Here is a 12429-nt window from a genome sequence, read left to right on the forward strand (position 1 = left end):
GTTAATTCGGGGTAGGTTGAGCCGGGATTCAGCAGAGCTCTGCTCAGACTTACTCTGACTACTCTGGCGTCTCCGCGTCCTGCCGTGAAAAGCTGCCAGAGTCACCAAAGCCTTTCTTGAGTATCTTGTGTGGCCTACTTTGGTAATCAATCAGGATCAGGTGGAGTGAGCTGATCAATAACGTTTGGATGAGATAAAAGTTTAAGACGGTCCAAGCGAATGCTGCTTTGATATTAGCCAGACATTTAGTTTAGACGGTCCATGTGAAGGTCACTGTGATCGTATGTGTTTGACTCTTTGTGCTGCCTCTTGCCCAGGTCGTCATTGTAAATGATAAAACTGTTCTCAATTGACTTACCCGGTTAAATAAAATACATTTTTTTTTACAAATAATTAAAGGCCCTCTGTGTTGTCCTGAGTTTCTCTGAATTTGAAAATACTTTGTTTTGGAATCAATTTGAAGAGTTTTTTTAAATTTTTTTGGGGCATGTGTTTGTGTAGAGCATTCTAGTAGCGTCGCAGCTGAACAGCTTTGGTGTAGACGATTGCATATATTTGCATCACTGGTTTAATAAAGTTGCTTTCTTGGTCTGCAGCTTTGTCTATTTCACTGATTCTCAACAAACCCCGGGAGGGGATGCAACAATGTTTCCCACAGATGGCTGTGGACAGAAAAAAACAATATAGATGATATGAAAATAATACATCTTAGACTCAATACATGTCCAGGATTGTTTCAATGCAACGTAACAGAGGAAATCTGATTTTATTTCAAGAAAAACAGGCAATTAGCCTATTTTTTCTGCTTTCTTTTAGATCTATGGAGATAACTTGCCTCCTACCATTTAGTGCTTCTAATAAACAAGTTGTTATATAACAGTATCGTCAATTTTCCATCATGAAGCTGAAAGAGTGCAGCGGCAGCCTCACTGGGGCCTTAATGGACGTGCTTCTCTTTGCCTTCTGGTGACGTCCAGAATGACCACAGCTGCGGTTTCCTTAACACGCCGCTGAGTGATTCCTGCGGTTGAAGCGGAGGAAGCAGACAGTTATGCCCTTTATGAGTTTATGAACCCATTCCTCACGAAGAGACTTCCTGAGACGAGGCATCCATCAACCTCTTGGGAAAATGTGCTGGGGAAAAGTCGAATCAAATCAAGCGCGCACTTTCTGAAACTAATTTCCAAACAGTCAGGTTTTAATGTCGGGAGATTTTTTATTTTTATTTTTTGGAGTCAGGTTTTTGGGTTTTTTTTTAAAGGTCACTGAAGCAAACTGTGGGGAACTGTTGATTTTATAATGAAGTCCACTTGATTTGTCACACTCACTGGGTAGTGTTACTTCTGCGCCTCAAACACACACACACTCACAGATGGAACTATATTCCACAAATGCAACTCGCACACACTCGCACACACTCGCACAGCCCCAGGTGTTGAACATGTTGAATTTTGACGCTATTTTAGTCAATGAACGTGATGGTCCCAGCTGTCGAAGGGCCCTCTGGACAAACAAACTCCACACACACACACACACACACACACTCCTACAGTGAGCATCTGATCAACGGAGGGGACTGCATGAGGTTGCAATCATCCCCCCTCTTTTTTCTCCTTTTTTGACTTGTAACTGATTGAAAGCCTCCCTGATTGAGCTCCCTGCTCTTTTTGTCTTCTTCTTTCGCTTAATCCCACACGCCGGGGAAATTAAAGGAACGTGGTGCCGAAAGGTATCGATTCACACATTTGTCTGCCGGTAATGGACTCCGTATGAAAGCAGGCCCGAAGAAAAGCGGGCGCGGAAGAACGAGACACTCTCGGTATCAAGTCTACTGATTTATTTCCATTTTCAGAGTTAATTTGTCTTTTTCAGCAGATTCACTAGATCTATTAGCTATATTAGCAGGAATAGAATCTGTACATATGAGTTTGTTGAGATAAGATTACACAAGGAAAAAAAGAAATATGCTAAATATGAGTTTATCAGCTCTCAAGACATTTCTGTGAGAAAACAAGATAAAACTAAACTCTGAAGTAACTAAGAGGCTTTAAACCCATGACGTGATGACATGAACTTCAATCAACATACAATCATAGACAACAGCCTAAACAATAGGACAAATTAACTGGGGAAAGGGTTCATTTTACTGGCTAAAACAGCATTAGTGTACATAATACAAAATCTGCCTCATTCAACTGAGGATTCGCTACAAAAATACATCTAGTGACAGCTTGTTCTTCTTTAATGTACACAGTTTCTCACAGTAATTAACGAGACCTACGTTCATGGAGAACATACGGTCCAAATGTCTGGCGTTGTGCATTTACAGGGACACGGCACGTGTTGCCACACAAATGTTGTCACACCAACGCTTCTAAAACGTTTCCTTGCACTCGTGGCTGCAAGGAGAGGGTTTTGTGATGCTACTGTTCACGAGCCGTTCTGCGGGGAGATGCCCGGCCGATAAGAGATCATCTGGGAAGAGGCAGCGGTGACTTACTGATGACCTCGGGGAGCGAGAGCGGAGCGGGCAGCCGCTGGAAGTGACAGCTGCGATGATGGAACGACACAGTGTGTGCCTTACTTTATGGAGGGCGAGCACAACGGTCCGCCCACAGCAACGGCTTCTGGTGGCTGAATTTAAATGCATATTATTGTTGGTGTTTGTTTGTTTTGTCATTGCTGCCTGCACCAGAATAATCTGAGACAGAGAGAGGCGCTACCAAAGATGCCCCAAAGCAATCTCAGGCAGATGTTCAAAAAGAGCAAGAGAAAACTTAGGAGGAAAAAGAGAGTGAGAGTGGGAGTCGTTGTGCTTTCCCTGCCACTCAATGTCACGCTGTCAAAACGTGACAGACTGTGACAGATATCTGCTGCATTACACTTTACGATTAGCAGAGGTTTTAATGAGGGGGTACGTGTGTTTACTCGTGGAAACTTTGACCTCCTTTGACCGCGTGCGACTAGCCCTCGCCTCGCCGCTGACGGCAGAGCGGGAAACCACTCGGCAACAGACGAGACGAGAGCTGCAATCAATACACGGCAGCTTTATGATTACCTGACAATCAAGGGCTCACATCTTCATCGCTGCTCTCGTGGGAAGCGGCGTCGAAGTCAAGTGAGTCACGTGGCTGAGCTGAATCAATTACCGCGCGTTTTAGCCGAAAACAGCTGCGTCGTCCAAATGTGGAGATGACCGCCACGTTGGGATATTTTTAGTGCGGCTGCAGCCGAGGGAGACGGCAGACAATCAACAGGACAAAAAGCTGAGTGTAAAGGTCAGGCGCTGGAGTCAGTTTATTATATCAAAGCCTCCTTTTGCAAACTTCACATTTTGCCGAGCAGTCAGACGTCAGCAGCCCTGCACGACGGTACGACCAGCGGGTATTAACGCCGTTTCTGCTCTCAATATCCCACGAATCAGAATAGTTTCTTTCCTTTTTCTAACACAAAGGAGCTAAAACGTAGCTTCGAGAACACCATCATTATCTGAATCATTTTCCAGCTGCGGGCGGCCTCTCAGCTTCCTTTATGCGGTGAAATGTGGAGTAATTCAAAAAGCGTCATTAATATGTTGAAAAGGAGGCACAAGCATTGTGGAAAGTCAAGCCAGACTCCTCGGGACGTCATTCCTTTATGTGGATTTTAAAACCGCGTACGTGTTCGTGTGCAGGTATAGAACTCCCTCTCAACAATCAGATCAACCTATCAGCTCATGTGACACTCAGGGGCCTCATTTATAATAATGTTCTTTGATTTATTCTTCAATTCCTTCCGCTGCACCTACTTGACTCCTAAATGCTGCCGAGCATTTAAAAAAAGCTCTGAATGGGTTTTAGGAAGCTCTTTCCCACCTTCCTCACCTGGGATCTTGACATTTGAAATGTTGGAACCTGATTTACCATTTTCCGCTCACAATGCAGCACGAAAGAGGGTTTATTTAGGAGCCAATGTGGGGCAAAATAAAACTTTTGGAGAGGAGATGGTGGAGGAGATTGCAGCCGAGCAGCATGTCGTGCTCTGTCGACGAGATAAAGGCTTGACAGACGGGGCTGAGACTAAAGAATTGTGATTGTTTTTTAAAATTCTTGTTTATGAATTATAAAGCATTGCAACTGGAAGTTACATAAAGGCAGAATGAAGTTGAATATTCTCCTTAAAACAGTAATCCTACTCAGTCTTGTCTCATGATGCAGCAGGAAGACACTCCAGAGGACTTGAATTTCTCCTGTTTTCTTCCTTCCATCTACTGCAGCATCCGTAGACACCACCCACTGCCGGGGCCAGTGTGTCAGGACTATAAAAACACAATGAACTGTGTGTTTGAAAATATTCATTCAAGTTCTGTCATCAGGATTAAAACTCTAGATAAGGTCTGATGTTGCAGTGTTGCAGCTGTCTTTTTTCCGTGCTTCAGAACAAGTCGCTTTGGAATAACGAGTATTTTGTGTTGTATTTGTCTGATTCATGCGTCTGGCTGCAACCTCCGGCTTGTCGAGTGTCGAGTTTAACTGCTGTGTTTTCAAAACCATTCATCGCCTGACGTCTGTCTCATCCTGTCCAGGGCGACGGGAGGCCTGAGCTGGGTGTCACCAGGGAGAAGTGGGGTCCACCCTGGGCAGACGGCCTTGCACATTCACTCCTACAGACGATTCAGGCCCCGTTTACACGTAGCAAAAACGGTGGTGTTTTCATGCGTTTTGGCTGTTCGTTTACACGAAAATGAAGCTCAAAGTCTCCGAAAACGATAATTTCTGAAAACTCCGGCCAAAGTGGAGATTTAAAAAAACTCGTTCTTCACGTTTGCGTCTAAACGGAGAGAAACGGACATTTAGGCTTCAGAACGTCACATTATGTGACAGAAACGTCACCAGCGTCATGTGTGCGACCTGTGTTTACAATTTGTTTGGCCACCGTCAATATTTTTTTGTATTTTACCTGTTTTATATTCTAAAGTCACACCTAAAAGTAAGTCCACTTCTCTGTCACTCCAAACAAAAGACTCGTTCATCTTGGAAGTAACTGGAAGTTACTCGTGTCATTTGTTGATGTTTTTTTCCAGGATTCTGATTGGCTAGCATGACTTTATCTTCTCGTTACACTGCCCCCTGTAGGTTTGGCTGCTCATAGCACCTTAACAGATATTTATGCGGGTTCGTGTAAATGGTGGTATTTTTCAAAACGTAGAGGGGAAAATATCTGCTTTTGCAAATACCCGGCTATGTGTAAACGTGGCCTCAGAGTCACCATCAACCCAACGTGTTTGTTTTTGGACGGTGGGAGGAAACTGGAGAGAACCCACACAGACTGAGGGAACAACATGCAAACTCTGAAAAGATAAGAATTGAACCAGGAATGTTCTTGCTGTGAAGCAACAGCCATTTAACCTTGCTTCTGCATTATTGCTTACCCTTCCTTTAATTGGTTGCACAAGTGCAATCGGGTAGCTTGTAAAATTTTGGATGTATCAGCATCCCAGAATGCAATACCACCACATAACTTCCGCCAATACTTGACGTTTAATTTCTCGTTTAATTGCAATTAAGACAAAATCTGATCTTTTCTGAAGTTTGTTTATAAATGAGGCTCCAGGTCTGCTGCAGGTGTCACACGCAGGCTGCAATTTTACCAAACTGTTGCAGCAGATCAACAGATATCAGCTCGTGTATTTCATGCTTTTGCCTCCTTGTGAGATTTTTGGAACCAACAACCCCCACAATGCAATGTGGCTGCAGATGGACCAATCAGAGATTTGGCAGAAGCGGAAAACGTACCCTCAAGCCTCTAGCTCACAGCTCAGAGGAGCAGGCCGCATTTGCATCTCACCACCAGATTTCTCTCAATTTCAGATGAACCGTCTTAAGATCCAACTAGCTGACTCAAGTACTTCTTCTTAAGACCTGTGAATAAATGTTAATTTGTGGAAATCAGAGGAGTTCCCCTTTAATATTTTATTTTGTTTAGCTGTAGCTCCAAAAAAAGAAAAAAAAAAAAGCCTCTGAGAAGGCAAGAAGGCATTGATTCCCTGGCGTGGTATTTGTACATCTGCCTCCAACTGATCTTCTTGTGGAAAATGCAAATCTCAGCAAGACAAACAACCTCTGTTTATTATCACAGAACAAATATATTTAAGACTTATATAAAGGGAGAGTTTTTCCATTAATGTCACAAACATTTCCATCATGCCTTGGAAGCAAATCATTGGTTTTAATGTGAGAAAACGGGAGCTCTGACTGATTTGTGCTGAGGGAAACGAGCCCAGCTGTGTATCCCCACCACGATCCCGCTGGCTGCACACCTGAGGCTCATTTACAGCGGGATTGTGGCTGATGAGGATAATTAGCCATCATTTCATTCGGATCCGTGAATCAGTGATGGAGTGTTTGGACGGGGCGGAGAAGTTTCTGGAGGTTCAGTTTCAAGAAGGATCACTTCCTTGAAACCGAACTTCACTTACACGTTCCTGAAACATTTCATACTGGAATATGCAGGAAGTGACGCTTGATTTTTCTTTTTGAAAAAAGACAAAATGCACCATTTATGTGTCTTTCTTTTTTTTTCAGAACAACACCTGTAAAGGCAAGACTGCTGGATGTGGTGGGGGATACGGGGAGGCGTGATGGGCGTGATGGCTATGCAGGGGGTGAAACGCTGCTGCAAAGGGATAAGGACCTGGAGAGTCCAGGAGTGTGATGGGGGAGGAGGTGTAGAAAGAGGGAGGAAGGGGAGGAGGTGGAGGCGGAGGAGCAGGAGGTGGACTGAGAGTGATAGGAGAAAGATGAGGGGAGAAGGAGGGAAGAATGTGCGGGTAAGAGGGGACGGGGAGGTGTGACGGAGGCGGGAGGAGGGAGAGGTTGTGCTGGATGATGGTGTGGTGGAAGGAGAAAGAGGAGGAGGAGGATGTGAGGGGTGGCTGGAGAAGGAGAGGAGCGTGGAGGGGGATACACTGCGGAGGAAGGGGGTGAGGAAAACGCGTCCGCTTCTCTGTGAAGAGATGCTCAAACTCCACCTCCCTCCTTCTCTCTCTTTCTTTCTCCTCCTTTTCCTTCTTCCTCACCCACTGCTTCTCCCACTCCTCCTGCTTCTCCTTCACCCGTTTTCTCTCCAGCCATTTCTCATCTTCCTCCTTCCTCTGCTCCTCCGCGCTTCGCCCATTTCCGGTGCCGCCGACGGCGTCACGCCGGCGACTACAGTCAAGATCATTGTCCAAAACATCACGCTGACCATCGTCAGCGCCGGTGTTGTCCCCGGTCCCTGAATCACGGAGCGTGTTCTCATGTTGCGTGTTCTCATGTTGCATGTGGCACTGTGGTCGGGGTTTGGCCTCCTCCCCCGGGTCGCTTCTCCTTTTTAAATCATCAAAATCACAACTGTCATTAAACGCGTCGTTGGTTTTGCAGACACTGCGGTCGTCACTCTGGACTGCAGTTGTTCTGTGGGCAGTGGACTCTTTGTCAGTCGTGTGCTCCTTGTTTTTATCGTGACATGGGCCGTCGTGTGTCTCATTAGCGCTACGGTTGACGGAGTCTCCTGGCGGGACCCTGGCGGGGGACGTTGTGCTCCGAGCAGCTTCCTCGCTGTGGTCAACCACATGTGCATTGCAGTCTTTGTTCAGAGTGTTTCTGTCGTTGTTGCATACGGCAGAGTCATCCCCGTCACTGTGACTGTTACAGGTGCTACAGTCACCGACGTGTCTGGCCTCGCCCGGGCCTCCGGAGGGATCAGAGCTCCAGCCTTTAGCTGCTCCACCGCTGCCTTCGCTGTCATCGCAGCAGCAGGAGTTATCCAGTTTGTCAGTGGTGTTACAGCTAAATGTTTCCTCCCTGTTGTTTGAGTTATGGCTGGGAGGGGGTTTTGTCATTGTTTTGTCCACCGGACCGCCCTCGGGAGTGTTGCCGCTTTGCAATAGCGTCTCGTTGTCGGCATTGCTGTCGGGTTCTTGAACGTCCACGCTGACGTCGGAGGTCACGCCAACGTTAGCTCTTTCGCTTCCCTTCAGCAAGGCGGTGACTCTCCTCGTCTTTCTCTTTCCTCTCCTCCGTCTCTTCTTCGGCGCGGCCGCCTCCAGCGAGCTGCCCTTCCTCTTGTTGGCGGCGGCCGCTCTCTGCGGCGTCTTTGAAAGCGCATCGCCGGCGAGGGTCACGTCTGTGCGAGCAGATCTAATTTGCGGCTCCGTTTCCGTGTGTTGTGCGGACCAGTGTGAGGCCCGGGCTACGGTAGCGTCGCCGCGTCCCGCAGGTATTGTTTGTCTTTGACTGCACGCTGTTTCTCTGAAAGAAGCGGGGACGAGGCTAATCGCTGGATCGCACACTGTTTCTCTGTGAGGTTTGGGAAAAAGACAAATTCCTTCCTGGCGTGCTGCGTCTCCACGGGGAAAAGTAACACCGCTAATCACCGGGTTACACGTGTTTTCTCCAGCATCCTGAACAGCTCTTATCTCAGTCTTGCTCGGATTCTTGCGCTCCTCGTCTCCCGTTCCTTCCTCCTTCCCTGCTTGTGTATTTTGTGCATCGCCGCAGTCGTTCTCACATGGGCTGGGTGAAATTGCAGGACAGCATGGCATCTCTATAACAGACTCAGGGACGGGGCTAATCACCGAGTTGCACGTTGAGCCCCTGTAGAGCAGCTTTCTGAGCCCCTGGCCCCACCCGGAGGCTGATTGCTGGGATTGATGCTGGCTGGCCTCCCTTTTCACCAGCAGACACAGCTGGTTACAGCGATTACACCGATTCACAGGAAGATTACTTAATAGCTCTCCCCTCTTCTCGTCATTTCTACCTGCCCTCTCTCGCTCCGTCTGATCTCCTCTTATCCTTCTCTCCTCTCCCCTCATCTTCTTTTCTCTCCCTCCTACCAGCAGATTTGGAGGAAGATTACTTAAAAGCTCTTTTTCTTGCCTCTCCTCTTTTACAGTGCCCTCTCTTTTCAACCTCTCTTCTCCTTTGCCTTCAAACATCTGATTTGCACAAAGCGCACTTATTATCCTCCTTCCCCTCTCCGGGTCTTTTCTATCCGCGTCTCCTCTTCTTTTCCTCCTCCCCCTCTTTCTCATCCCTCTCCTCACGCCTCCCCTCCTCCTTCTCCTCCTTCTCCCTGGGTTTTGAAAGCCTGGCGTCGGCGCGTGGTGGCACTCGGCAGGAACCAATTTTAAAGCGCTTTCATCACGGCAGCCCGAGCGATCCACCACTGCATCGCTGCCGCTACAACGGCCTACGAGTTGCACAGGATTTCCTGCCTGTCCTGCTTCAACTTCTCCTTCCCTTTCATCTACCTTCACCTCGCTTCCTCCCTCCATATCTTCCTGCCTCTGTTGGCAGTCGGGTTGTTTGATCACAGATGGCTTTATCCTCTCCCTACCTTTCTCCAGCCCTCCTTTCTTTCCCACACCCCCTTCCCTGGCCTTGTTATGAGCTCTGAAGTCGTACAGTAGAGGGTTGACGCTGTAGGAGATGGAGGGGGAAGTCTTGGTGTAGCTGACCATCTCCGTCGGCCAGAGGAGAATCCTGCTACCGTCCCGGTTCAGAACACGACAAAAAGGCTCTTTGGGACGATTTGGGGGGTTTGATGGAGAGGAGTCTGATTCTTTGGGCTGCAGCAGAGTTGACGACTCTTGGGCCTTATTGGAAACACAGGAAATAGTCTCTTTAGGCTCATTTACGTCAGAACAAAGCATATCTTTGTCTTTTTCTGGAGGGTTTAGCTCTTTCTGGTCTTCGGTGGCGTCACAGATTTCCACTTCACCGCCTCTGTGTACTGCATCCGTGCTTACAGTGTCAGAAATCTGTCCTGGTATGCCTCCTTTTAAATAAAGATGAGCTCCAGTCCCACTTTCACCACCAGCTTCAGTCCCATCATTCTTGCATAAGGAGAGCTGAGTTTCACTCCTACTGATAATTACGTTCTTAGCGCCGATCGTATTGCGATTACACGAAGAAGTCTGGGCTCCCGTCCCAGAGAGTCCCACAGGTCCCCTCTCAGGAGTCTCGGAGTGCTTGAGTGCAGCTTTATTGTCCACGCTGTGCTGGTTTCCAGTATGAGGGACCAGGTGAGTGACGTGTGCTGCATCCAGGTTTGCAGATATTGGAGATTTGAGCCGCTGATCAGCAACTTTGTCTCCAAAGTTTTTGGCTCTTTCTTGCACCGTCCCACCCTCGTGTTTCCCCGACAAGCCCAGTCCGGCCTGGATGAAGACGGCGGCCGATTGGTGCAGGAGGACGCAGCTTCTTTTGGGCAGAGAGAAGGACACGGGTCGGACTCGTCTGGCGTCTGAGTCCGTGCAGGCCACTCTGCTACTGACGAGGCTGATGGAGGAACCGTTACAGTTGGGTCTCATGGCGTTTGCTGGGATGCCATTGGGGGTTGAGAGGTCACTCAGAGAGTTAAGAGGGTTCTTGTGAAAGCGGGTGGTTTTGGCAGCGCTGCTGTACGTGTTATCAGAGTTCATCAGGCCGTTGGCTGTGAGATGATTGCAGTCCAGATTGCAGGATTGAGCAGCAGCAGAAGTGGTGTTGCCATCCATCTGCTGGTGCGCCCACTGGGTGTTGCTGAGGAGTCTGGTTTCCAGCGCGGGGTCCAAGGGAAGGAAGGTGTGGATCAGCTGGCTTCCAGGCTCTGGATGGAGGGGAAGGCATAGAAATAAAAAAAGATTACAGTTAAAAGTGATTACATTTCCATGCAAAACATAACTAAATTAAGTGCCAAACCCGATGATAAAGAAATATGGGAGGGGGTGCATGTATAAGAACGGCATTCATCTTTAAGACTTCCTATCCAGTAATCCCCTTATGTTTTTATTCAGCACTCTGGCTCCTTACCATTACTCTTTTATTCCTATGGACACATCTAGCTATGATTTATGAGTGTAGGATGGGCTTATGAAAAACATAAGCCCATAACTGAATGTGCGTCTCCCTCATCAATGTAAAAATATGAGATTAAAGTTGTGCATTAGGAAGTTTTGAGGACTCGCGCTGGCACTCATCTGTCAGGACGTCACTATGGTAAATGAGTCAGACGCTTACGTCCTGAGAGAAAGTTCCAAAATCACTCGTAACTTTAAAAGTAATTCTTTGTGTGTCTTTCTATCAAATCAGAGACCCAACAGTATTTGTTAAATATTTGAATTTTCAGAAATAAAGCTATAAAATAAATTATTACTCTTCCAATTCTTAATATGACAGTGTATTTTATACTCGTGGAGGAACAAATTTAAATGGAGCTGTCAAACTTTTCCATTGGCTTCAACTTTAAAATGAGAAAACTTCAGCGAATGAGGGAGTGACAGTTGACTGCTCCTTTGAACCCCCTGGAGTCCTGTCCTTATGACGGTTTTATATTCAGTTTTCAGGAGGCCTTTATTCAACTTAAGTCATTTACACGATGTACTGACCGGGCACAGAACAGCTTTGAGACACAGGGTGTGTCGTGGTCTCTGAGTAGGTTGTTTGAGTCCCGTAAGCATCTAACTCAAAGATGCTTAGTGCATAGCGGTGAGTGCAGTGAACAGCTATTCAAAAGCCGTTTTCTAGTATATGCGTGGGTTTGGATGGTTTAGTAGCACATCATCCACTTAAGTGGACATCAGGGAGTCGTCCCAGATCCATTCAGTGTGTTGTACAGAACAACGTTACCATTTAAAGGATTTTCAAGTGCTTAAATCCATAATGAAGATGTTGAACAGTTTTAATTTTTTAAATGATCTTTAATTCCCTCAAGAGGAGAGTAAATATACAGGACTGTCTCAGAAAATTAGAATATTGTGATAAAGTTCTTTATTTTCTGTAATGCAATTAAAAAAACAAAAATGCCATACATTCTGGATTCATTACAAATCAACTGAAATATTGCAAGCCTTTTATTGTTTTAATATTGCTGATTATGGTTTACATCTTAAGATTAAGATTCCCAGAATATTCTAATTTTTTGAGATAGGATATTTGAGTTTTCTTAAGCTGTAAGCCATGATCAGCAATATTAAAATAATAAAAGGCTTGCAATATTTCAGTTGATTTGTAATGAATCCAGAATGCATGACATTTTTGCATTACAGAAAATAAAGGACTTTATTTATCACAATATTGTAATTTTCTGAGACAGTCCTGTACTTCATATGTGAAAGAAGTGGCTGATACCCAAATGACTGGACAGATCATCATATTGATAAGAAAGTAAATACTCAGGCATTTGGAGGCTGGGTCAAGACTTGGCCTTTGGGTCAACTGTGGTTCTTCCCAGCATGCTTTTAAAAGTTCAATTTAAAAATGTCCACATGTTCTGAAAATGGCCTGCACCATTTCTTAATAGCAGTGGTGGGTGTGGCTCTGCTCCTGTTGCTGCTGCTGCATGGACCTGCGTTTCATGTGTGGTCGACATATCTGTGGGATTTTATAGCCAGTAATTTCATATTGTTGACTCTGCAGCTCCCCGTGG

At 46.3% G+C, this 12429-nt stretch overlaps 1 protein-coding gene across 1 annotated transcript in view; it reads right to left on the reverse strand.

Annotated features, from left to right (window-relative positions):
• Window positions 1-1833: 1833 nt before the first annotated feature.
• The window catches only part of LOC133463695 (uncharacterized), a 98319-nt gene continuing 87723 nt past the window's right edge, over window positions 1834-12429 (reverse strand). Inside the window, exon 5 of the mRNA XM_061745374.1 lies at window positions 1834-10611. Coding sequence (XP_061601358.1) covers window positions 6560-10611 — 4052 coding nt within the window. The 3' untranslated portion in view covers window positions 1834-6559. The remainder of the gene's footprint in view (window positions 10612-12429) is intronic.

This window comes from Cololabis saira, chromosome 17 (assembly GCF_033807715.1).
Source record: "Cololabis saira isolate AMF1-May2022 chromosome 17, fColSai1.1, whole genome shotgun sequence".
Lineage (NCBI taxonomy): Eukaryota > Metazoa > Chordata > Actinopteri > Beloniformes > Belonidae > Cololabis > Cololabis saira.